This window comes from Sceloporus occidentalis, unplaced genomic scaffold (assembly GCF_023333645.1).
Source record: "Sceloporus occidentalis isolate IW3139 unplaced genomic scaffold, rSceOcc1.0.p SCAF_164, whole genome shotgun sequence".
Lineage (NCBI taxonomy): Eukaryota > Metazoa > Chordata > Lepidosauria > Squamata > Phrynosomatidae > Sceloporus > Sceloporus occidentalis.
Window position 1 is genome coordinate 214,507 of NW_028317144.1, and position 26,158 is coordinate 240,664.

The following is a 26,158-nucleotide window of genomic DNA, read 5'->3' on the forward strand; positions in this document are numbered from 1 at the left end:
AAATTGAGTTTATTAAATGTTGGTATTGAAATAACAGATTTACCTGTCTCCTAATCTTTATCATTCCCCAAGATTAAGGTAATCGGTGTGAATGTTTAATGATTTATACATTTCTAGTGCTGTTGTAGGAATGGGGTTCTTGTGTGATTCCTTTGCCTCTCAGTTGTTTAATGCAGATGAAATGTCACTGAAGAGTTGGTCTTTAGATTTGTTTATTTAGGTATTTTTCTTTCCTTAAAGCAAAGATTACATTTTGTTACTGATTTAAAGCGATGTTTTTTTTTTAATCCTTCTCCACATAGTTTACGATTATTCCAGAAGTTTGACAATTTCCGAATTCTTGTGTGCGGAGGAGATGGAAGTGTCGGTTGGGTGTTATCGGAAATAGATAAGCTCAGCTTGCATAAGCAGGTATGTGTTTGAAGTGACGTGCCAAAAATACGATATCAAGTTATTAATTTTTTATACCTGTAGTCCCCGCAATAGTTATTGCTGCTGCCTCTTTTTAGTCCATCCTTCCAAATCTGTTTGTGAATATAGTACCCATATTTTAAAATTATCGCTGTAAAGGTGAGTTCTTGTAGTCTGGTTCATAGATGACTCAAAATCCTTGCTAACGAGAATGCTCATCAGATACTTATTTGCATTTGATGTATTCCATCAAGCTTCCCCATGTGTTACTTTGATGGGCATTAAGGAGCGCCTGTGTGTTTTAATTAACACAAACGCTTAATTAAGAATTCAGTGTCGGCTGCCTCCCGCAGTGTGTAGTTTGCATTAACACAGTTAACATGCTGTGCAAGCCCAAGATCCGTTTTCCTTTCTCTGCATTATCCTTTCAATAAGTCCTGATAACTTAAAGGTGCTGTCCCTGAAATGAATTATCAGAAACACAATTTCTAGTGCTGTTAAACAATCAAACCCTTATCAGAAATGTATTAACAATGTCAAATTGTGTCTGTTCCATAATTAGATCGCTTAATTGTTCTGTGTCACACAAGAAGGCACTGGTGGTAGGCTGTTGCCATAGAAACTAAAAAAAAAAAAAAAAAGTTTGATTAAATCTTCAGAGGAAAGAATAAAATGACAGATCTGCTAAAGATGTTTGTTTTGCATACCACTGAATACATACTAATGTTAATGCAATTACCAATAAAGCTGAAATGGAATGCATCTTACGGAACAGAAATCTAATTTTGTTTGTGATTGATTAGTGCCCCTTAAGGATAACGAACAACCTCAAAGAGATTAACACTGCACAATCACTCTCATGGACCGATCATGCGGCATAAACAAATTTGTTATGCACCCCATTTTCCGAATGCTCGAAAAAGGGGTAAATTGTGTATATTATACTAGAAGTGTTACATTATTTGTCCTTTCCCATTTTTTAATGCACCACCTTTTTTTCCCCCCAAATGCTTTCATGTGGTTATAAACACATAAAAAACGGCTCTACTCAATTTAAGCTTGAGGAACCTACGTGTCTGCATGCTTCTTAATGTATTTTCTTATATCAAACGGTTTCTTTTCTCTTGGTCCAGTGTCAACTTGGAGTGCTTCCCCTAGGTACTGGAAATGACTTGGCCCGTGTTCTTGGGTGGGGAGGTTCTTGTGATGATGATACACAGCTGCCACAGATTCTGGAAAAGTTAGAACGGGCCAGCACCAAAATGCTTGACAGGTAACACCCATAGCCAACGTGCGGGGGAAACCATGATGTGTTGTGTGTCCGGGGCTGTACACCTAGGAGCCGGCTAGCAACACCATGCTGCCGAGCATGCTGCACCATTATTTTGGTGTTCTAGGGATGCATGCCTCTCTGGTTCCACTTTCATTTGTCCAGCCTTGTCAATGCCATACAGAAACAGACTGAATGTAGACGTGTACCTATAGAGTCTGTCTTTAGTTAAACTGGTGTCCCAAAGTCGATGTGTGATCACTTGTTCATAATAATGGATCAGATATCTGTACACCGTTATTCATGCGGTTTGTCGTATGGACGTGTAAACGTACAATGATATCGAGCTTGTTTTCCAACCAGTGATTTTGAGTCCGTGGTTTCAAATTCCCTTTGCTGATCATTTGTCAGTGTCTGAGTGGATGTTCTTTGTGATGTTTTTGTTGTCTATGTATGAACAAGATTATCTCTGTTTTTCATTCCAATCACAAAAAGACAGTTTCCATACGTTTAATATTCCAGGTGGAGCATTATGTCATATGAGCTTAAGTTGCCTTCAAAGCCTTCTATTCCAATAACTTCAGAAGAGGAATCTGAGGAGTGTCAAGTAGGTTCCTTTTCCTTCATATACACGTTCCATGCAGGGACTCCAGCAAGGAGCTTATAAAATCACATCTTTTTCTATGATGGCCCAATAAAGTGTTAAAAATAAACTCCTCAATGTTGACTAAAAGCTCCATCTTCTCTTGGCCCAATGTATATTGACTTAACAAAATTTTGTGTACTAAAAGATTTTGCAATGGCAGTTTCACATGCCCCTTGCTGTTCCAATATTTTTTAATTTTATTATTATTTATTGATTTATAGAGTGCCATCTTATTCCACAGCGCTAATTGTAGACTTTATCTCACGCAACTATTAATATAATGTTTCCTTTGTACTCTTTAATATCATGTAAACTAAAAGATTTGTTTTTCTTTTGGTTCTTACTTTTTTCTTTTTATAAGTTTCAGATATCTGCTTATGAAGATTCAGTGGCCACTCATCTGGCAAAAATTCTAAATTCGGATAAGCATTCTGTGGTCATATCTTCAGCTAAGTGAGTTATTATTTGCCTTACTACACCATTATCAACTGCAGCTTTGATAGCTTCATCTTAATCCTGGGAAATACTGATCTATATCAATAGTGGCCATTGTTTTTGTCATCAAACTAACAAAAAATAGATCCCAGTAATATTTGTGGAAGATGTTTTTATCATGGGAATTAAGCTTCTGTAAGAACTTGTTAGGAAAATTTAGATTTAAAAACACAGCCAGATGTTGTGTGTTTACATACACACCGTGGACAAAAGTATTGGGACACTAATGCACTTTGCTTTGTGCACTGGGGTCGGTCGTGCTGGAATAGAAAAGGACCTTCCCCCACTTCCCCAAACTGTTCACACAAAGTAAGAAGCATAGCACCACTAGATCTGACGCTTGGCATTGTACTTGGTGATGTAAGGCTTGCATGCAGTGCTCAGCCATGGAAACCCATTCCACGAAGCTCCCGTTGCACAGTTTTTGTGCTGATATTAATGCCAGTGGAACTTTGGAACTCTTCAGCTGTGGAATCCGCAGAGTATTGGTGACTTTTACACACCATGCGCCTCAGCGCTCAGTGACCCTGCACTGTGACATTACGTGGTCTTCCCGTTCATGGATGCGTTTCTGCTGTTCATAAACTCTTCCACTTTCCAATAATACCTCTTACACTGTGACCGTGGAATATCTAGCAGGAATGAAATTTCACAAACTGAAGAAGGTGCATCCTTTCACAGTACCACGCATGAAGTCACTGAGCGCTTCAGAATGACCCCCCCCACACACACACAGATGTTTGTAAATGCAGACTGCATGGCTAGGTGCTTGATTTTATACACCTGTGCAATAGGTATGATTGAAACACCTGAATTCAATAATTAAGAGGTCTGTCCCAATACTTTTGTCCATATAGTGTAAATTATTGTAAACTTTTTACATAAAATACTATGGGAAGTTTGGATAGAGGGGATTTGGATTTTGAATGGATCATTTATCCAATGTGAGTTTTATAACCATGCTGTTATTTTATGGCAAATATATTTTGGAAAGCTGCGATCTACAGGTGTGATCACAGTTTGTTAGGAGTGTTTAGGAGAGCTGAACGTGCCAAACGTAACTATCCATTATAAAAGGTCCTTTTATAATTCATAGTTTATGCCAGAGACTCGTAAGTTTCAGCTCCTACAACCTATCAGTCTAATGAATACACCACAGAGTAGTTTGTTTTGATTGTTTTCCTTTCATTTATGTGAGATGTTATGTTTGTAGGGTTTTGTGTGAGACTGTAAAGGATTTTGTTGCAAAGGTTGGGAAGACATACGAGAAACCAATGGAAAACACAGAAGAAGCAGAAGCCATGGCTTTAAAAGTGAGTTTTGGAAGTATTATAATGATTGGTGCAGGCTTTCGGCCACATGATTTTCACATAGTACTATCAATTAACTTGTATTTTACAGTATATAGCTTGCTTTAGCTTCCACATTCTGTTTTTCTTCCGGCAGTCATTCAGTAATTGGTCTTTGCCCACAAACAGCCTGCCTGTGCCATCAGTGCCCACAAACAGCCTGCCTGTGCCCCTGCCCACACCACTTACCGTGGAAAGTGCTGGCAGGGGAGGCTATCTCAGCGTATCGGAGAGTAGGATGCAGGTCCCCTGCAGCGCTGCGGGGGATCTGTATCCTAACCCTGCTGCCTGCCCGGTGCCCGGAACAGCATGTTCCCGAGCACCAGGCGATACGAATTGTGCATTCCTGTGCTAAACCCCGAATATAGGCCGCACCCCCACTTTAAAGACTGAAAAGTGGGGGGGGGGGGGAGTGCAGCCTATATTCGGGCAAATACAGTAATTCCAAACTAAGTGTTCTCCATTCATGTAGCCAGATAACTTTACTTTTTTTTTTCTTTTTTTCTACTAACATGTAACTTCTATAATAACAAACTAGGGTTTCAATTACTTCAAGGCAGTAGTTGTCTTTTGAATGTTCTATTGGGTGTGGTATACCTTTTTAGTGGAGTAAGATCTCTAGATTGTAAGCTTTATGAGCGGGCCCTCCAAATTGTTATGTTATATACTACTTACGTCCTGCCTACCCATTGTACAGCACTAGCGAATGTGATGGTGCTATATAAAACAATAAATAGTAATCATTTACGTCTTTCATATATGCCTGGTGATCTAGATCCAGTTAGATGATATGTTTAAAATGACCCTCTGGCCTCTGCATTCTGGAGCTTGGCAAATACTGATAACCATTTTACCTTCTTAGTGCTCGACGTTAAATGAAAAATTGGACCTGCTCCTTCAGACACTCCACGCAGAAGCGCAGGCCACCCCGTTATTGTCACATTCTACGCCCCCCATTGTAGAGGAAGAAGTTGAGGATGAATTTTCCAGTGAAGATTCTTTGTGTGAGAGTAAGGAGCAGTTAGCAGAAAACATAGCCAAGTCTTCCACCCCCAAACTCTTTAAACCCCGAGAACAACTCATGCTGCGAGCCAACAGCTTAAAAAAAGCAGTGCGGCAGATTATAGAGCAAGCCGAGAAAGGTGGGTGTGCATTCTCTTCCACTAAATATAGATTAAAAATATATGTTACGTAAAATGAACATATGTGCTTATACATTGTTGTAAAAAGCCACAGGGTCAATCATTTGTTAAAATGTTTAAAATACATTATAAACTAATGAATGTACTCTTAGAAGCTGTGGCTTTCTACTAACACAGATAGGACTTAACAGTTTGTGGTTATGGCCCCTTATTGCAGTTTTATTTTCAGTGTAACAAATGCATTGCAATGTATTCCAAGCAGATTATTTAAAGAGAAATGTCTACAGTTTTTTATATTCTTCTTTGAGAACAGTGTAAGGTCTTCGTTCAGCATATCACATTAATTGCATACTCTAGTTTTATTAGAATGTGACTGTTGACGGAGACGTTCCTGGCAGTAATGGCGTCTCCATGTTCTCTTAGTTGTAGATGAACAGAACGCCCATACTGAAGAACAAGCAAATCAGTCTCCTGAGGATTATAGGAAGGAGTTAGAAGAGTCTAAAGAGGAGGAAAAGGATGAGGATACCAAGGAGTCGTCAGAACTTCTAACTGGTAAGTGTAATGTGTTAGTGCTGTGGATAGCATTATGCCATTCCAGCGGTACAGTAATGAGCACTGTAATAAAATATTTAGAAGACATCAGTGCCAATGGTTTGAAGTGGATATGCCATGGGATTGTCCAATACCCCTTTTCCACTAGTATTGCTTTTCTCTTGATTAAGTTTGAAGTAATGCTGTCTTGTATACTTAAAATCTTTTTATCCTTCACTTTTGGTTCCTGGCCTTCTCGCGTAAGTTAAACTGTGATCTGTTGTAATGTAGAACTATTAGAATAGTGCTATGTAATCTACGGATTCCATATAAATATATGTAATACAGCATTTCTGCTTGTGCAGCACTGGTGTTATGGCCACTTGGCTTGACATATCAAGCCAGCCCATACCTGGTTGTGAACATTTTCTTTCATTTCATACCTATACTTTTCGATATCGGATAGACAGAAATACAAACTGCCTTTGATGGGGAGGGATTTCCGTGTGTGATGATAGCTGTATTTACAGTAGTTTGAGCTAAAAGAAGGCATTTACTATCTCTAGGCTGCTTCTGATTTCAAGTGATTTGAGCCACTACCTGAGGAAACTGTGTGTTTTATTAGTAACTTAACACATAACCACAACAGTGACTAGGGTAACCAGGATTGTATTCAGCATTTAAATGATCCTTTCTGTGTCTCTTTTCTATGAATTATACGAGTCCCTTTACTTAATTACTGGGCCAATTGATTAGATAAGCTTGGGCCAAACGTTGCCAGCCTTCCCCTGCAGCCGGTTTTAAACTACAGGCTTTCTCGAAATCCCTAAAAATGTTTGAAATCTTTTGTAGCCGGAGGCTAATTGAGAAATGGACACCTTAACCAAAATGACTTGTAAACTATATGTGTTTAGGTCTATGCTGGCTTCCTGCTTTAGTATTTGTACTTCTGTAGCTCCTTTTTTGGGTTATTTATATGCTATATAGGTATTTTTATATAAGAATAAATTAGATTTTTGTTCTTGTTATTTGGGTGTGCATGTTTGTGTACTTTGCTGGGCTGAATTGGTCTGCTGCTCTTTCTGCTCCTCTGATATTGTTCTGCTCCTGTGTTCATTAAGAATACTTCTCCTATTTCTGTAAGCACCAGAGCTACTCACCGCTAAATATATTTAGTCGCTGACTGGTTTTCTTCACAGAGGACGCAGGCAACCGGATAAAATCGCAGACCCAATTGAGATGTAGGTTCCTTGACTAGGATTATAGAAAGTCCGGCATCGTGTATGTGTGATTAGCACAGAGAGACCCTAAATGCAGGAGAAAGTTCTGCAGAATAATTCTGTAAAGCCGCTTTCATCTTGCCGTTCTGTGATCTTCGCTTCTTTGTCATGACAGCTAACCTTGTTGGTTATTACGGTGACTTTGAATTAGAAGACCTCATACTCAAGCTTGTGTATTTGTGAAAATAGTATCTGATAATGTACGGTGAGCTCAGGATGCAGATACCTGCAGCAAGCCACCATTTTCAGTCATTAGTTTTATCAGAGTACAAACAGTAAAAGGTTATTTGTAATGCCCCATAGCCCCAGGAATCCCATCTGTCATAACTGACGGAGTACATTGTCAGAGGCTGTATAAAAGTGAAGCTGTACAAAGGTTACAACAGCTGTGAGTGCCATTGGAATTAACTTACATTGGTACATGTGGGGCTCTCTTGGAAATCACAGAAAAATAAAAAATACTAACTGATTTTTCTTTTTTTCCCCCCTTTTTTGTGATGATGATCTCTCATCTTAAAAGGACACGCCATCCATCATATGCACTGTATTGTATATGATAGCTGTTTGGCCCTTTTTACATTTTTGTGGTGTTTCCCTTGCAAATGCAGAATCCTTCAATAGATTTACCGCTTTCCCCACCCCAGCTGTTTGCTGTGACTCTTGCTCAGCAAACACTGCATTGTGGGGGTCTTGTCGGACCCCTTTCAGAAAGCGTTCCTATTGATTTCAATAGGAGCGCTTTCTCACCACTGACCACAGAGTACTATAATATGCATTCTTCTTTAGTGGTGGAAGAACTACTTTATTAAGCTGTTTATAGTGACACCTAATATGTCTGCATGCCTGTTTCTACCACCTTATGGCCATTTCTGAATAGCTCTGAACATCTTATCAAGATTCTTAAATATCTTAAAATAAAGAGAAAAATAGTAATAGAAATGAAGAAAGTGCTTGGAGTTTGGAAGTGTCTGAGAATTCTTGGAATCAAAACTATTTGCATGAGGTGAAGCATCTATACATCTCCCCTATTGTGCCAGGCAGTTTAGGATTGTGGCGGTGGATGTGCCCGTAGGAACCACATGTGTTTGTTTCTAGTTATTGCTGGACAAAGATAATGTGTTTTTAAATTCTGGTGCAGAGTTTAAAAGTTCTTTATCACCATAAAATCTAATGGGCCATTAGACCGGTTGCAGTGGTGATAAGACCACATTTCAGATTCCACAATCACTTTTTATACCTTTTGTGTATAAGGAGGAACAAAGTACAAAAAATTGAGCAATTCACAGGAAATGTCATTAATTCCTAATGTGATACAATAGAAATATTAGCCTTGAGGCTGTAATTGCTTCTTGAATGTTTTTTTTTTTTTGGCTGTTGCTACTTAGGCATATTAACATATTGTTTTTTCTTTTTGCCAATTACAGTAAAATCTGCTCCGCGCTCACCAGACAGACGCACAAGCCGCAGTGCTTCTTCTCATACTAGTCCTACTGTAGTGACCAGCAAGGAAAACCTCCCTGTGCTGAACACTAGGATCATATGCCCAGGTAATCCAAGGGAATGGCTTTCCAGTATCAAGGTGACATCATAATGCCATATAATACTCAAGAACTTTACTTTCTCGTGGCCTATGATGTTTATATGGGATTAAAATATTTTGCTCGGATTTTGTTCGCACTTTATCTGTTTTCCATTCCCGTGACACTTTGTCTCCGTTGGTTTGTCAAACAGGGCTGAGGGCAGGGCTGGCAGCCTCCATTGCCGGGAGCTCCATCATCAACAAAATGTTGCTGGCCAACATTGACAGCTTTGGTGCTACTCCTTTTATTGATCCAGACCCAGATTCACTGTAAGATATTTTTATTCTAATCTATAAAGGGCAGCCAGCAGTAAAACTGAAACTGCCTTGATTTCTGAATATGGTGGTACAAATTTATGCTCACTTTAAAGGTGTATTTCCACTGAGACAAAGGATGACTAGCGCTCTCAAGTATGTTAAGCAAGTAAGATGTCATCTCACTAGATTTACTCTGAAACTTGACTTTTATTAGTACACTGAGCAGTATTATAGGCACTAGCCTAAGTGTGTAATTTATTAATCTCTAAATTAGAGGAAATAAGTATTAAAAGAACAAAAATAAAAAAATTGGTGAGATGGAGTATTCCTTAGTGGTTAAGAATCTCATGAACCCCAAATGTCACTCCTATCCTACCTGCCTAAAAAAGATAGTAATCAAAGATGTCGGCTTTCTGTAATCTAAGCATCTAGAACATCAGCGCTATCCACAATTCTAAGCCTGCTCACAATTGCTAGTACAAACACAGAAGACCCAATTGAGATGACAGCTTATTCATTTTTGGATTTCATTTAATGTTTTTGGGTTTTTTAACCTTAACAGATCGTTTATACTACATAGATATAGATATAAAGTGTTTTGGCATTGTTCAGCCCCTGGAATTGTGATTTTAATACTGCCTTTAGTGACAAATGTTACATTTCACAAAGTAGCTGGAACAACGTGTTTCATTTTGTCATGTTGCTTTTAAAGTGGCAGATCTCCGCGAGACATATATCCGCATCAGATGTGCAGTGTTTGAAGATCACACCTTCTGTTTTAGATCTGAGAAGAGTGTTTTTGGCTCTAATATGTATTTGTCTAAAGTTGTTAACTTTATAATGTTTGCTCTTACAGAGAAGGCTATTCAGAAAAGTGTGTGATGAACAATTACTTTGGGATTGGCTTAGATGCAAAGATTTCCTTAGAATTTAACAACAAACGAGAAGAACACCCTGAAAAATGCAGGTAATCTGATCATAAGATACCCCAAAAAATTAATAGTACATTAACAATAATAATTTTAGTTTAATTGGGAGGTCAAAATAATTATATTAAATAGGTTTATAAATTGGGAACCAAAATTATAAATTACCCTATTTCCTAAAGTGTGTCAGGAGATATTGTACATATAATGAATTATTACTTACCTAGAGGTGGTTAAAGGTCCTCTTCAGATGATGTGGAAAGAGTGAGATAAATATCCCCCTTAAAATTTAAATCACTATAATATGTAATTTTATTACACTTTTATTAAAAAACCTATCTTTTTCATCACTTGTGTTTGAAATGGAGCTCCTCTGAATTATTTAGCTAAGGACCCCATAAATACTTAGAGCCGCCTCTGGTCTACTTTTGACCTGTTTGAAGTGAGTTGCATTTGACTTTATTGTAATATGCTGTGGTCTGCTTAGCGTACTGAGAGACAAACACCTAGTTCGATAACATTTATTTAAATAGATATATTGTTATTTCCAGAAGCCGAACGAAGAACATGATGTGGTATGGAGTGCTTGGTACCAAAGAACTGCTGCAAAGAACTTACAAGAACCTGGAGCAAAAGGTTCAGCTTGAGGTAAGCGGTGGGTTCTCTGGGCTCAATCTATGGACCAGTGCTCTTCTTATTTTGCCTTACAATTGTTCTCTTATATGTTCCTACAATAATGTATTATGTAATGGCTTTTACAGAGTGATGTTCTTTTCATATCTGCTAATACATAATAATAATAAGTGTAGATGAGGATAATTGCAAGCTCAGCATAGGCATTCCATGTGTGAATCAAGCCACAAGACAAGGCCAGCAGCTAACTAAGAGATTGAAAGCTAATACTGATAACTGGAGTGACATATCTCTTCTCTTCACATTAGTAAAGTTATTTAAAAAGGAATAAAAATGATTTGCATTAAAGGTTTTCATGTTAGGAGATGTTTGAGAGGATTGCTATGGTCACCCTTTTCATATACTTCGTAAAGTATGTTCTTCTTTATCTCATTTTGTTCTTATAAACTTCCTTTATCTGCAGACCTGGACACGGCTTATTGTTCTCAGTCATGTGATATCCTGAGTGACTTTTCCTGCTCAATCACCACATCGAGCTTAGTCTTTGCTATAAAGTCTATTCCTCAATATACTTTCACGAGTCCGAGTGTCAGACTGAGCTTTTATATCGTTGACCGATATGATAAGTAGCTGGGTTGTATCTCAAGTAGATTGGGATGAAATACCAGCGCTAGAACACGTACAAATGGCCAGTGTGCAGATGCATAAGAACATTATAAACGGCAGCTGTTAAAAACAAAATTAAAAAGAATGTTAAAACATATGTTTGATCTGATACTAGTTCCAAATAAATGTTTCCCTTTTAAACAATACTTTATTACCTGATGTTTTATTTGCCTCACAGTGTAAGAAACCTTATAACCTGGCAGGGCTAGGTTCCATGTTAGCACGTGCAAATGAGTATAACATATATTTAAGTCAACGTTTTACCTGCTAAAGAATTGTATAGAATGTTAACATTGGGATTTTTTTTTTTAATTGAAAATGTTCCCCTATGTCACTTTTACTGGATTCCTATCTCTTGAATAAACAAGCATATAGAAACTGCGGACTTCCCCAAACTGGTGGAATGCTGTCCGGCCGCTTGTACGAGTATTCCGGCATGTGCGTCCCTCAAGGCGTTTAAGCCGACACTTCACTTTTTAATGAATAACTGTCGCTTGTCGGCCTGTAAATGTACAGATGCTTAATTAATAGATTTTGTTTTTGTCCTCTGCAGTGTGATGGGCAGTATATCCCCCTTCCTAGCCTCCAGGGAATTGCAGTTCTAAATATTCCCAGCTATGCTGGTGGCATCAATTTTTGGGGAGGAACAAAAGAGGATGATGTAAGTTCTACGCAGAGAATTATGTTATCTCCATAAGGTTTTATTGTTCGCAACACATATTCTGTTGTGGATGACTGATGGAGACTTTGTCCTCTCTTGTGCTTGTTTTGGTACTAAACAAAAGCTTTTTTGAATAAGTGTGGTCTAGCTACCTGGTGGTGCTCCTCATGTCATGAGGTCCAGCTCTTCGCTAGAAGTCCTCTTTACCTTTCGTTTTGTAGCATTGGCATTCTGGAATGTGGATATTTCTGTAAAGTAATTAGACATGCTCCTTTGTCTGTACTTGTATAATGTAGTTACATTATTAGCAATAATATATATGTAAAGAGTGCAGTGTCTTTAATGTGGCAAACAAGGTAGATGTGCAATCACCACACATTTAATCACTAGTTCAGCTTACACAGTAAGTACCAAGAACACAAGACATATCCCAGTTTCAGTTTTAATGTGTTGCTGTTTTATGTAAATCTGCAGTATATTTACATGTTGGAATAGCTTATTATATATAATATGACTTATGATCTAAGCCCAAACTATGCTTACCTAAAGATGATGCATTTTACCCGTAGAGGCGGTATCTAATAGTCATGTTTGGCCCACCAAAATGAGTCTAATAAACACTATCGAGAAAGCAAAAATGGGTCACCGCTACAGTTAAGAAGGATGGTGATAGGTTGCTTTTTCCATAAATCTTCAATGTTCTCGTCTTGATGTAACTTGTTATCTCGTGAAACTCGACTAAGGTATAAAACATGTTGTTGGTCTTCTTATTTAAAGGGTTGCTCCAGCCAGCACATGCATGTGACTGTCTCCTTTAAATCACCTTTTTATTGCATGCAAATAGGGTTTTGCTCATCTAGTCTGCCCATTTTTCCTGATGTACAGACTGAGACCTTAATCGGCCCTTGGCAATGGAAGGTGTACCTGGTACATCTGTTACAAATACAATACCCCATGTCGCCACAATCAGGATGTTGCTGAATAGAAATCATAAGTTTTCAGTAATTGCATGTATCCAGGTAAAAATATTACGAAATTCTGTGTTTGTATATGTGATTGTTAAAAATGGGGAAAAAATACTAAATTTTACTACAATGTTTGAGACAGATTGCAGCTAAAATGTTTAAAAAGTCTTAAAATACTTTGGGCTGTCAAGTTTTAAAAAATAGATATTTTTGCTCAGCAGTTTTGCCAGTAAAAAAAAAACTGGCAAAAAGGCACGTTTAAAAACTTGATTGGACGCAGTTACCCAGTGATTTAATTTAAAAAAAAGATACTTGTCCTGGGAAAAAAACCCAATATTGTAAATATATATTGTAAAAAGCAACATTGTAAAATAACCCTGGTCCTTAATGGGTTAACCTCTACCACTTTTGGTATTATTTACATTACGGGAATATTCAAGTGTTTTGAACTCATCTCTCGTGTAGTAGTGCATCCTAGAGCCGGCTCGCACAAGAGTTTTCATTTTTTTCACCAATGTGTGCCTTGCTCAGGAAATCTTGAAAGAAGTTTACTTAAGACATGTCTGTTTGTGGGTTTTTTTAAAACTCCAATTAAATGGCTTTTAATGTACCGGTATTTCCACATAGAAGTGGAAGTTCTTGGCAACAGCACCCTCTAGGGCGAGATCCTTCTCTTGAACAGTCGGGACTGTTCTTCATATGCCTATTTCACTTATTTCAAACATAAACTTAGGGTTAATGGGTTTTTAACACCGTGCTTTTTCCCTAATCATATGGCTAAACTTTTAGCGGGGAAAAAAGCTAAAAAAAACCCAAACAAAACAGAACAAAAACTAAATGTTAGCTCATAAATCTCTTCTTAAACATGTCCAAGGTGTTATGAGCGGTCTTCTTTTGAACTATACAGTTAATAGTTAATGGTGTGCAACCAAATTGTCCCTATTTAACCAAGTAAAGCTGTGTTGAAAGGTATGTTAAAGAGTTAAATTGTTACTGATCCAGTACATAATAACCCTAGTCCATTTTACTCTCCAGATATTTGGTGCTCCATCATTTGATGATAAAATTCTGGAGGTGGTTGCAGTTTTCGGCAGCATGCAGATGGCGGTTTCTAGAGTCCTCAAGCTCCAGCATCACCGAATAGCACAGGTACATAATACTTTGCGGTCATGTGTGATTATAGAACTAAACATATTCAGCCATGTTTGAATAACTTCAACACTACTGCAATTAACCTAAAAATAGAAAAAGTCAAGCAATAAAAGGAGGATAATTATTCTTAAGGTCTGGATCCAATGAAGAGTGGTGAACATGAGAAAGTAGACCTGGAAACCAAAGGAATCCAACCATAATATTAATGTTTCTTCGTGTTCTTCCGTGTCCTTTATGGTTTCCATAAATACTTAACTGTCTTAATTTTTGTGTCTTCCTCGGAAGCGTTATCTTTGTGTATTGCATTAACCCGGCCCGTGCCTGATGTGTGTTACGCTTGGTTTTCCAGTGTCGGTCGGTGAAGATCACTATACTTGGAGAGGAAGGCGTCCCGGTACAAGTAGATGGAGAAGCTTGGATTCAGCCTCCAGGGGTTATAAAAATCATACACAAAAATAGAGCTCAGATGTTAACCAGGGACCGGGTGAGTTAAAAAAACTGAATTCTGTCCTGTAACAAACAATGCAGTGTCCAGAGTGCACCTGATGATGCGGTTATTGAGTGTCCTCAGTGAGTGTTGGCTGTGAACATGCTTCGGATGTGTACATCTTACCACAGGTTCTGGCTGGCAGATTACACATTAAAGTCAGAGGCTAGTAAATCACAGGCATATGACCACCCGCTGTATACTCCTAGATGCACAATGAACCTGTAAATCACACGCATACAAGTTTGCGGCATCCACAACGGATGTGATTGGCTTTCCAAGCCAGTGGAGTTGGTAGTACTAGCGGACGTTTGCACAATTTGCCCAACAGCCCGTCCTATCAGTATGATGGCATTACTTTGGAGATAATTGGTATAGTGTCCATTCGATGTTGCTCCCCCCAGTAAGTGTACCCGTGAGCTGAAACATCGTATCCAGTTCCTTATGCATCTTGAAGAGCCGACAGAGAGGGGTTTCCCCTGCGAAAAAAGGGCTGAACTGGCCCTACATCAGGCATAGTTGAATTAGTGAGGTGACTTTAAATGTTAACTGATGTACTCTACATAGCCAGCTAAGCCCTTTATGCGGAGAAAGTTCACCTTTGTTGGTCCTTCATGCCAAGTAAAAGTCAAGGAATCAGAGTATTTTGTCACTTTGGAAACTGTGTGAACCAGACAAGTCTGCATACAAGAGATGCTGGCTATGGGCAATCTGTTGCCACTTTGTAATTTCTTGCTGTAAAATCTTATAAATGAAACAACGAAAAAATAAAAATGTCATCCATTTGTCATCTTCATCTTGAGAGCTGACTTTTAATTAAAAAAATAAGTTTTTAGTGGATTTCTCACTGGGTTTTTTTCTTCAGCTTGTCGTCTGCACTTTTAATCATCCAGTGATGTCATCAGTCACTGTGAAAGCTGTTCTTTCTTACCGTCACTGTGTGGTCATATGTCACACTGTATGGTCATATGTCACACTGTGTTACTGTGGCGTCTGTCACAATATGTGTGCGATGTGATGACCGCTGTCACGGGGACTGTGTGTCCAGCACTTACACAAAGTCTGTGTTATGTCTATACTTTGGCACCTGTGTATGATTGATCCACGCAACATTGTATGCAATCAATATCTGATACAATGGTCTGTTTACTGGATTTTGTATTAATATTTTTAGAATTGCTAACAGGCAATCATGCTCACTTAGCTTTCATTTGTAAGTCACCCCCGTTCAGCCTGGTGTGCTGTTAGCATGCTTTTATACATTTGTCTCAAACAATTGCCTTGTACGTGTGCTCGATAATTCAAAATCACTCATCCCAATCCATTGAATCTCCTGCACATTCACTGTGTGTAAAGAGGTAAAAACTAACTTTGAGATTTCAAACTGATGTGCAGATGGCACCACAGTTTAATGATCTATAATACACTCCTAAACGTCGAGTCGTTTTGCCAACAGGCATTTGAAAACACGCTCAAGTCATGGGAGGACAAACAGAAGTACGATACCTGTAAACTTGCCCTTCGCTCTCCCCCGTACTTACCCCAAGCTGTAGACTCGGCTTCGGAAGAAGAGGTCAGCCTCGTCCATCTCTGCTCACAGGCAGCAGAGGAGCTCATCACACGGTATGTGATCCTACCAAAACCACGCACCCTACAGAGGAAAATCTCAATGACACACTAGCTTCCAGCTCTCTGGCTTGCGTATGGCTTCCCTTTATAGCTGCTGTACGTGTAAAGTTAGTCATCAGAAGTGTGTTTTGTGTTTGCCACGTTTGGCAAGAAATTGTAGTCAATAAACCTGTGAAGCAGTGGCTGTTTTGAAGTGATGTATTGCAACAAATTATGTTATTTTTTTAAAAAACTTTAATCATTTTTTTTCTCTAAGCATTCTGTCCGTTTACTTATCAACCGTGTGTGTTTAAAATCTTAGCGTTTTAGTATGTACTTTGTGAATGTCTGACTGCTGTTTAATTTTTTTCTGTAATGATCAGCCATTCAAAGGATGCATAATAATGGTCTTGATTGTGAGAAAGAGAATATATATATAATATATACATAAACATACATACACGTTATGTCTTGTGACTGTGACACTGAACGGCGATCGGTGCAACAATGTAAATGGATTTCAGATCTGCTTGGGCTCTCATACGCTGGGATACTTATGTGAATAGGTGATACACGATGCAATAGGTGTAAATACATTGGGAAAATGGTTCCCTGCCCCAAATCTAAGTTTGGTGTACTTTTTTTTTTTTTCTTGAGCTAACTATTTAAGAAGTGTTTAGACTGTCACCCGAGAAGCTAAAAATAACTAAACATGTTTCTTTTCAGGATATGTGAAGCTGCAAAAATACATAGTTTGTTGGAACAAGAGCTAGCCCATGCAGTGAATGCCTGCTCACACGCACTAAATAAAGCTAATCCACGGTTTCCAGAGGTAGGTTTTTCTTACTGTTTATGATAATTATAAAAAATGTGAAGAAATTAGCTGTCCAGAATTGAAGCGGAGCCTTTCTGTATCTATTTCTATTGGATAACTTGGACGTTCATGTGGGATTTTTCATTGGATATTCAATGTCTTTGACCAATGTCCGTTTGTCTCTAGAATCTCACTAGAAACACTGCCGTTGAAGTGGCAGTCAATGTGAAGGCACTGCACAATGAAACAGAGTCCCTCCTGGTGGGAAGAGTCCCTCTGGTAAGAGTATAGACCACCCACTGTGCATTTAATTACAATGAAATCTAATGTAAAGTTTCAGATAAGCAGGGTACAGAGTCTGTCTACATAGGTTTGTCCGTTATCTATCTGATTTAATGAAATGTAGCTGGGTTTAAACTCATGTTTGTTTGTAATAATTGGCCAAAGATCTAGAGCTACGTGGACATCCTTTGGGTAGAACAGTAAGAAAAGTGTGTGTGTGTGTGTGTGTGTGTGTGTGTGTGTGTGTATATATAACACCTTGAAAGCTGAAATCAGTGGCAGAGTTGGCATTATCCCATCACTTTCCTGTCCTGAAAAAAAATTAACAGCAATTCAGTTGAACAGAGATACGTTAATGATTAGGTATACATATGCACATTACGCAGAAAGGGAAATTAAGATATATAAGTAGATATATAGACGCACACACATAGTATATACTGTATATACCATGACATACATTTAGCATAACTATGTTTTATGTGTGTATGTTAAGTAATTGTAAGGTTATCTTGTTAATTCAGTACACTGTATACTACTATTCCTATTTTTGTGTTTATTGCAGCAGCTGGAATCCCACCATGAAGAGCTTTTGTCAAATGCACTACATAATGTGGAGATTGAGTTAACAAAATTGGCAGAGATTCCCTGGCTATACTATGTGCTACAGCCCGATGAGGAGGAGGTAGGGGTCTTTATACAGATTCATGCTTCTGTTATTTTATATTAAATATTATTATATAACCTACAAGAACTATACCTGAATATCTGTATTTTTGAAGGTCACATCTGGGGTATTATGTACATTGAGTATGCTGTTTCAGTGACTCTTAAAAGTATTTCAAAGGGTTAGTAAAGATTCTTGGCAATTGTTTATGGGCCATAAGTGGTATCAAGGTACCATTTTTTGCTCTAGTTGCATAAGTTTTTTTTTTTTTATTTTTTTTTTTTACGTGCACCTTACTGTCAGATGTAAAATGCTGCCCCCTGCAGCTGATGTTTTAAGTCGCAGAATAGAAAGGTTACCCTGATATACTGCATGTCCTGGACAAAAATGGCCAATGTCATCTCCCAGCTATGAGGTCCGAATGTTTAAGATTGTTTTCATGCGCTCTTTATGTATGCATGTTGACTGAAGCCAACATAACCTGTAACAATTAGCCTGTCTGGAGATGTTTGGACGTCAGCCTCAAGGATCTGTTTCTAAGATGACAAGTAAGCCCTTCGTTTTCCTGCAATGGGCTTATGACTATTCTATTACTTCCGATAAGTATGGTTCCACAGTGCTGAGCATATAGCAGCTGCTCTGGCTTACAGTGAGGTTTGGCGGAGCTATTCTGAGACCAAGGTGCTTGGTCACTTCTGGAAAGGTGGAGAAACCACTCACATGAACAAAAAGTGTCCAAAAGATCAAAGCTGTTTACTTACAAATTCTGGCGCTGGGAGATCTGATGGTAGACAAAGTAGACTTGTTACATGCGGCCGCCATACCCTGCTAAATGTTTTCCTCTGTACATTATGAAGGTTATGTGATTGCATGTTTTTATCTTTTTTGTGTGTTGTATTTTCTTGACCACATTATTAAGAACACATTTTCTTTCTTATTTTTACAGGATCCTCCCCTGGAATATGCCAAAAGAAACAGTAGAAGTACAGTATTTCGTATAGTGCCAAAGTTTAAAAAAGAGAAGGCCCAAAAGCATAAGACCAGCCCTCAGCCTGGTATGTGTGCCGACTCTCATGTTATTGGGGCAGGTAGCTGCAAAAACACCATCCATGCTTTGTCTTGATATTCTAGAAATGTTGGTGCATATATGCATATGTTCATTTGGTAATCTCTATGGAATTTTTCAACAGGGGGTTGAAAATGTCAAATGAATTCAGCTTGAGCAGCTTTAGTTCATTATGAGACATTACTCTAATACAGTATAAAAGGTTTGTATGAGAATTTACTAAGCTGTTTTGTGATATGATAACATAATGGTTATAGCCTAAATATAACCGAGACTTTGGAGAAGTTGAGTACAGAAGTCTTCTCCGGAGAAATTAACCATGGACGTGAAGTTGTGTATACGCTACATTATATCCTATGATTAACTAGTTCTAAGTACTTGTCCTGGGTAAAAAAGAATGCTCTGGCTTCTGTAAGGGCTGTATTTGGCTATACTTAGAACACCTTGGAAACGGATAGGTTTCTTCTAATCCTGTAAGGGTGTGTGTGTGTGTAAAACATGCACACAAATACACATACACACATACATGGAGGTCAACAGCAAGATGTTTGCTCCTGATTTAGATTCAGAAGGTTCTATTGGTGAACTGAGTTCATCTTACGTGATACTATAATTGTGTCTAACTGTGTGGCTTCATCTGAACTAGAGGAGGATGAGACTTTTTAGTTTCAAGAGCTTACAGGACAAGTATCGGCAATAGAAATGACAATATCTGCTTTTCCCAAAAGTCATTACTAGCTATGCTATGTTGTCATCCTTCCCCTTTAAAGGCAGAATATAATTAATTGTTATTTTAACAATCTGAAGAGACAAAAGCTTTGCTTGTATTGTGTTTCCTTTAAAAACACTACATAGGTTGGATGAATACAGTTTGTAGGACAGGGCTTAATATTGGATATTTTTGGTTTTCTTTTTATGGACCTTTTTAAATTACACAGTTCTTTGTACATAAATAAGCAAGTGCGTTGATGAAACGGATGTGAAGCATCTGATCCAGGGCCATTATAGTGTGGAGTGTTGGAATACTTCAGGTCCTTTTCTTCTTTTTCTGTCAAATGTAGAGGAGACTAAAAGTGTGGTCTTGACAAGCTTTACCAGATGTATTGCGTCAGGTATGCAGTATAGAAGAAACTCCATCCTCTGCATTGTGCCTTTACATGTTTTATTATTCCAATTAGTTAACAGTGATATTACAACAAATACTGTTTATAACATGAGCCCAAGGAAAATACAAATTACAGTATAGATTAAGGTTGGGATTTCTATTTTCTTTGTGTTTATTCACAAATGACGATATATTGTGATGCTAAATCAGAACTGTTATGTGTTTAACAATGGTCTTTATTCTAAAAAAGAAAATAAAAAAAGCACATGAATCTTAGCAACTAGAACATATCACACTGCTAAGATATCCAAAATTGTGGATTTTTTTTTTCCAGTTTAGCCCTCGTGAAATATTATTGCATATTTAGTAAAGTACTCGGCTCTTTTTCGTGGCCCATTGGAGTTTAAAATCTCTACTGCCCAGTTGTGTTCTTGGAGGCTGTTATCTTGCCTCACATTTCGCAAAATTAGCAGCACTATAGCACTGAAAAGACTGATAAAGGGTCTGCCAAACTATACTTTCTGGGGCTGCTTTCTGCTTCCCAGGCTCTGTACTAATAGCTTATATTTCTGTTAGGGTCCTATAGCTGTGCAATATACCCCAAAAAGGTTATTCCCCATAAGCAGAAATTGGCAAGAGAAGTTATGGTTGTAATTTCCTGACTTCATTATGCATTGTGAGCGTCTCCTGCATGGAAAGCTTGGTTTATCATATATGATGCATAATTTAGTCAGTGAGATGTCTTCAAAGTTGCATAGGTTAAACAAGGTGTTTTGGAGGGCTAGTTCAGAAAGAAATAAGTCAAAATTGTCTCTCTGTAATGTTTAGTGATGTCAAGGAGTTAAAACTGTAAGCTCACGATATTTCTGTGAAGTATTGGTACAATATGAGAGAGCTACAGTTTAAACATTATTTTTATTTATGGTTGGAATAAGAGTTTTTTTGTAGGAGAACCTATTTCAATGTAACATTTAGTACAGCCGGGTCTATAGCTATGGTCCCTGGTGACATTACAATGTCCTTTCAATCCGGAATAGGAGACTGACCATGCTCTTTGCTAATGATCCTGTAATGGGTGCAGGCGCCTGTGTGAAGGAGCAGACCAAAGGGGTTGAGATGTCCTCCTTTTCTAGCACTGTTCTTTATTGGTATTGTCACTCAGTAGCTCGTGTTCCTCACAGAAAGCATGGATATTGTTCCCCGGTATCTGTACGCTCTCCACTATCTTACATTCCTCTTATAAATGTTCCCATCTTCAATATCTAGTTTATGTAATCATTCTCCCTAAAACTTCCTCCATATCTTTTATGGGGGTCACTACGTACGTACTAGGACATTTTAGAGTCTAATGTGCAAATGGAAATAGCACCTAATGTAACCTGCGCCAATGGCGCTTCCACAAACTGGGCCAATCGCTCAAAAGAGTTACTGTTATCGGCTGCAATTATTTACATTCATTATGTCATCTAAAAAAAAATGCAATGATTTATGTGTGTCTGCACTGTGAATTCACTTGAAATCAAATAGTACATGACCCATTTTATGGTAACGCTTTAGGTTAAATTATACCTTGCATCACTGATCCTAATGTGTAAATCAAATTCATTTCATGGATAGCTTAATATTCAGGCAAAAGAGACTTTGGGTGGTGGGGTGAGGAAAGCTGAAAACGCGGCTGCAAAGCATCAAACCCTGTCCTCGTACAGATATTTGGTTTTAATTATTGCCGATCTTAACCTGCATGCAAAGTGAACAATCAAACCGTTGGATTTTGTTGACACCTCTTCTCTTTCCCTTCGCTAGCACTGCAATTCTGTTTTTTGTTTTTTTCCTCCACTCTGTTTGGCCTAACCTATGCTTGTAATGCATTTGTGCATGTACAAATTAAGGGGGTTTTACTCTTAACTTTGGTAGTTCAAAAATGGGGCACAGATGAAGTTGCAGCTTGGCTGGATCTGCTCAGTTTGGGAGAGTACAAAGAACCCTTCGTCCGTCATGACATCCGAGGCTCAGAGCTATTACTCCTGGAAAGGCGGGATCTTAAGGTATTTCCTTGTGCTACTTTTTTCCTCTCTTCTTCGGTGGGAATTAATCCTCTTTCCTGTCCCTTTCTTGTCTTGTGCTTGTAGCTTGGCTTCTTTTTACAGTCTCTCTGTAAACTAATCTGCACTTTTTGTGGCGTGCACTCCCTGTGTGTGTGTGTGTGTGTGTGTAATACTGCACTTGCAGCCTACAACCTCAGCAAAACATCTGCTAGGGACACAAACTTTTGTTTTTTTGGTTTTTTTTAACGGGTGATTTAATAGCCTCTGAGCAATCTGATACAATACATGTGTCTTGCAACTCTTATTTGAGAAAGAGAACAAAATAAATTTTCAATTTTAGACCGTAAAATGGGATCAGTGTGGAAGGTGACAAGTTTAGTGTTATTGCTTTTATGTGTCATTTTTATTTCTAACTTGGTGAATAACATTAAAAGGAAAAGGATATAATTTATGTCTAAAGTATGAGTAATAAACACTGCACCCAGTAAAATGGTGGCACCACTCCCTCTGTCTCACTTTTCCCCCCCTTTTCTAATAGTAATAAAAAACATTTAAAAAAAAGTTGGAAGCGCACAAAATAAATCATTACAAGAAGATACAAGGAGTAGCTGCATTCAGCATATGTAAAGGAAAAAGCAAATTAAAACATAATCTAGTGTAATATGTATTAAAAAACAGAGTTACAATAACTCACTGTGGGCCACTCACTGTTACATGTGCTTGTGTTTCTAATAGAATCTGAGTGTCCCCATTCAGTGACATACTGTATATTGGATGGTATACATAAAAAGTAATTTTGAATCTGTGGTTGTACCTCCATAGTAACCAAGAAATGTTGCTGCTGCTATGATGATTAGACTTTTCAAACTTTTCACTAAAATTACTTTTTATACAACCCCCCCCCCCCCCCCCATATGTCTCAGTAGTGTTGCAAACATGGGTAACTGTATTCCAGCCCTTGGTGCCATTTCCTTACATAACTTTATTTGAGGAGGCACTATATGACCAAAAAGGTATGTGGACACCTGACCATCACACCTATATGAGCTTGTTGGACATCACATTCCAAAACCAGGGGCATTAGTATTGAGTCCCCGAAGTGAGGTCAGGCACTGATGTTGCATGAGAAGGCCTGGCTCACAATTGGCATTCAAATTAATTCCAAAGGCGTTCATTGGGGTTGAGGTCAGGCTGTGTGCAGGGCAGTCAAGTTCTTCCCCACCGAACTTATCCAACCATGTCTTTGTGGAGCTTACTTTGTGTTCTGTGGCACAGTCATGCTGGAACAAGAGAGGACCTTCTTCAAACTGGGGGCACAAAGCTGGAAGCATACAGTTGTCTGTATGCTGTAGCATTAACATTACAATTCACTGGAACTAAGGGGCACAAACCCTGATAAACAGCCCTAGATCATTATCCCTCCCCCACCAAACGTTACACCTTTAACATTCACCAAACCCAGATATGGCCTTCTGATTTCTTGATAGTAAAACATGATTCGTCACTCCAGAGAACACTTTTCCACTGTGCCAGAGACCAGTGCCGGTGATCTTCGGCTTGTGTGCAGCTGCTCAGTCATGGAAAACCATTTTGTTAAGCTCCTGAGCTATAGAGGACAGATATTACAATATTATTAATATATACTATTAATATTTTAAAATATTATTTAACACACTTGGGCACTCAGTAGCCCAACTCTGTAAATGTGCATGGTCTACTGATTCATGGCTGAGCTTTTTTCCCTAGACACTTCCACACCACAATAATAGCGCTTTCAGCGGACTATTGTGGCTTCCTATGACAGTGACACATTTGCAATGACCCGAGTTCTTCAGTACGATTAATTCTGCTGCCACTGTTTGTCTGGCGATGGCTGTTTATGTGATTGATTTTATACACCCAAAACACCTAATTTCAATAATTAGGAGGGGTGTCTGTGTAATTTTGGTCATATAGTGTACATGTTGCAGAATTGGACCAATCTGAACAGATTGAAGAGAAGGTTTATTTCCCTTGACCCATAATGATCTTACCAATTAAAAACATGAAATGAATAATAATAGAGAGATTCACATAAATAAACACTGGCAATAAACTTGCTGTGTAAGGGCTAATTCAACACAATGACCCAGGCATATGGTAGCCCAGTTTGTGTATTACAAAAATCTCAGACTACACAGAGCCCACGGTGTATATATTGTTTATATAATTGTGTATACCATTACTGGTGCTGAGACTTTTCCAAAGGTCTAAACGCTTGTGCTTTTTCCCATGGTTATTTTTACCTTAAAAATCAGGATTAGTTAACCTCTGAAAAGCTGAAATGTGTAGGTAAAGCTGTCAGAACTAGCTTTATGTGATCGGTTTCCTGCCCTGAAGCCGTCTCCCCTCTCCTCACCCACCATCCCAAGCCTGGAGCACCTACTGGACAAGCGTGGTAGTGAAGCCTGTGCCTCCGGTAACAGTCTGCACTCCCATGGTGTGAACTCCTCAGTCACTAATAAAGCGGGAGCCGGAGGAGTCCCGGAACTCCCCGCTCCATACCAGTATAACACAGACAGCTCCGGCTCTAGCCCCCATTGCCACCCCAATAAAAATGCCTCTGAATAGATCAGCAGTGGGGACCCAAAACCCACAGAGCCCTTCTCTGTTTGGACACCCCTCTATTCATTATATTGACCAGCACTCATTATTATTATTGTTTAAATTGCATGAGTAATTCATACATCTTTGCTGCACGTTTGATCGCGAATACATGGTGACATCAAATTTATTTAGTGCTTCTCTATTCATGTTAATAATATGAGGTTTTTTCTGTATGTGTGTGAAGTTGTACTGAGCAAAATAATGCTGTCTTTAATACAAGAAACTTACCAAGAAGTAGCATTTAAAAGTACCGAAAAAATCTTTTTTATGCTTCATAATCCGTGCCATTGTGCTGTATCCATGCATGCTGTGTGATCATTTTGTTTCATTGTGATATCTAGGAGCTTCAGCCCAATACATGCTGGTTTATTGCGTTGTTGTATATATTGTACCGACATCTAAGCAATGCTGGTGGTCCAAGCACATTTCAGATGAATTAACTCCATATACACATGCAAGCCAATTTGCTGCCTTTTGCTGCATTTCTAGAAATATAGTAGATATTACTTCAATTATTTTCTCTTGTTTATATTTGTGTTTAACCATAAGTTTCCAATGTGAAAGGCGGATCTCCAAAATGCTAGCGTAAGGCCTGGCGTACAAATTGACTCACAACTAAATAATACAAAATGAGAGATTAGAATATAACGTGCGAACATTTAGCTATGAAAACCACTAGATTTATCCTAATATAATAGACCAGAGGGTAGTTGAAATCTCAAGTTCAGTGAACAAACATGGCAGCTCCATTTTCTAGATGTCTTGCCTTTCAGCTCTGGATTGAATATACACCTGTTGGGTAGAAAATGTCAAGGAACCTGAAATTTGTTGCCTTACTGTTTTGTGTACGTAATCCAGTATCTTTGTAAATGAAGTTTAGTGTTAAAATAGAGTATAGCGATTTTTGTGAGTGGGTCGGCTGTTTCAAGCTATGTGATGGAAGAGATGATACCATGTTTTACTACGGTAGTGGTTATGGCATCTGATGATCACCATCTGGGCATTGACCTCTGTGTGCTCCAAAAATGTCTGTCGTCTTTGTTCATTGTACACTAACAAGCAATTTTTTGTGTCTTTTCTAGGATCTGGGGATAATGAAAGTGGGTCATATGAAGCGAATTCTGCAGGGAATTAAGGAACTCGGCAAGAATGGTTCCTTATCTGAGGTGTGAAGGCCCTGGTGAAAGCTTTGCAAAGTGCCAGCTTTGTCAGATGTTTAAAGTTACTTGGGGGCACTGTGCTGTCCTAGTTTACTGTATGAAAAAAAGTGCTGGTATACAGCTGGAAGATGCAAGCTGGGTTTAAGAATTTTCAGTTTTGTGCCAAAAAGGTAGTTAATGCACAAAAGGCCATTTAGAGAAGTTTGGATCTGCACACTCTGAAACTTTTTGGCGTGTACATGTAATGTTCCAAAAAGATACCGCAGAGGTTACGATGGCCTGGTAATGAGAGGTCTCTCTCTGCAGTTCAA

General features: G+C 38.5%; 1 protein-coding gene across 4 annotated transcripts in view; it reads left to right on the top strand.

Moving 5' to 3' along the window:
- LOC149279480 (diacylglycerol kinase eta-like) overlaps positions 1-25,859 on the top strand; it is an 89,241-nt gene extending 63,382 nt beyond the window's left edge. For 2 of the 4 annotated variants that reach the window (XM_089501106.1, XM_089501107.1), the window contains 20 exons: positions 303-411; positions 1,545-1,684; positions 2,204-2,288; positions 2,695-2,780; positions 4,036-4,135; positions 5,034-5,313; positions 5,737-5,868; positions 8,552-8,674; positions 8,859-8,976; positions 9,821-9,931; positions 10,442-10,538; positions 11,743-11,850; positions 13,851-13,964; positions 14,317-14,451; positions 15,911-16,077; positions 16,789-16,894; positions 17,063-17,155; positions 17,724-17,843; positions 18,772-18,880; positions 25,770-25,822. In XM_089501106.1, coding sequence (XP_089357232.1) covers positions 303-411; positions 1,545-1,684; positions 2,204-2,288; positions 2,695-2,780; positions 4,036-4,135; positions 5,034-5,313; positions 5,737-5,868; positions 8,552-8,674; positions 8,859-8,976; positions 9,821-9,931; positions 10,442-10,538; positions 11,743-11,850; positions 13,851-13,964; positions 14,317-14,451; positions 15,911-16,077; positions 16,789-16,894; positions 17,063-17,155; positions 17,724-17,843; positions 18,772-18,880; positions 25,770-25,822 — 2,386 coding nt within the window. Of the gene's footprint in view, positions 1-302; positions 412-1,544; positions 1,685-2,203; positions 2,289-2,694; positions 2,781-4,035; positions 4,136-5,033; positions 5,314-5,736; positions 5,875-8,551; positions 8,675-8,858; positions 8,977-9,820; positions 9,932-10,441; positions 10,539-11,742; positions 11,851-13,850; positions 13,965-14,316; positions 14,452-15,910; positions 16,078-16,788; positions 16,895-17,062; positions 17,156-17,723; positions 17,844-18,771; positions 18,881-21,910; positions 22,042-25,769 lie in introns of all 4 variants that reach the window. The other 2 variants (XM_089501105.1, XM_089501104.1) reach the window with 2 other exon arrangements.
- The last annotated feature ends 299 nt before the right edge of the window (positions 25,860-26,158 follow it).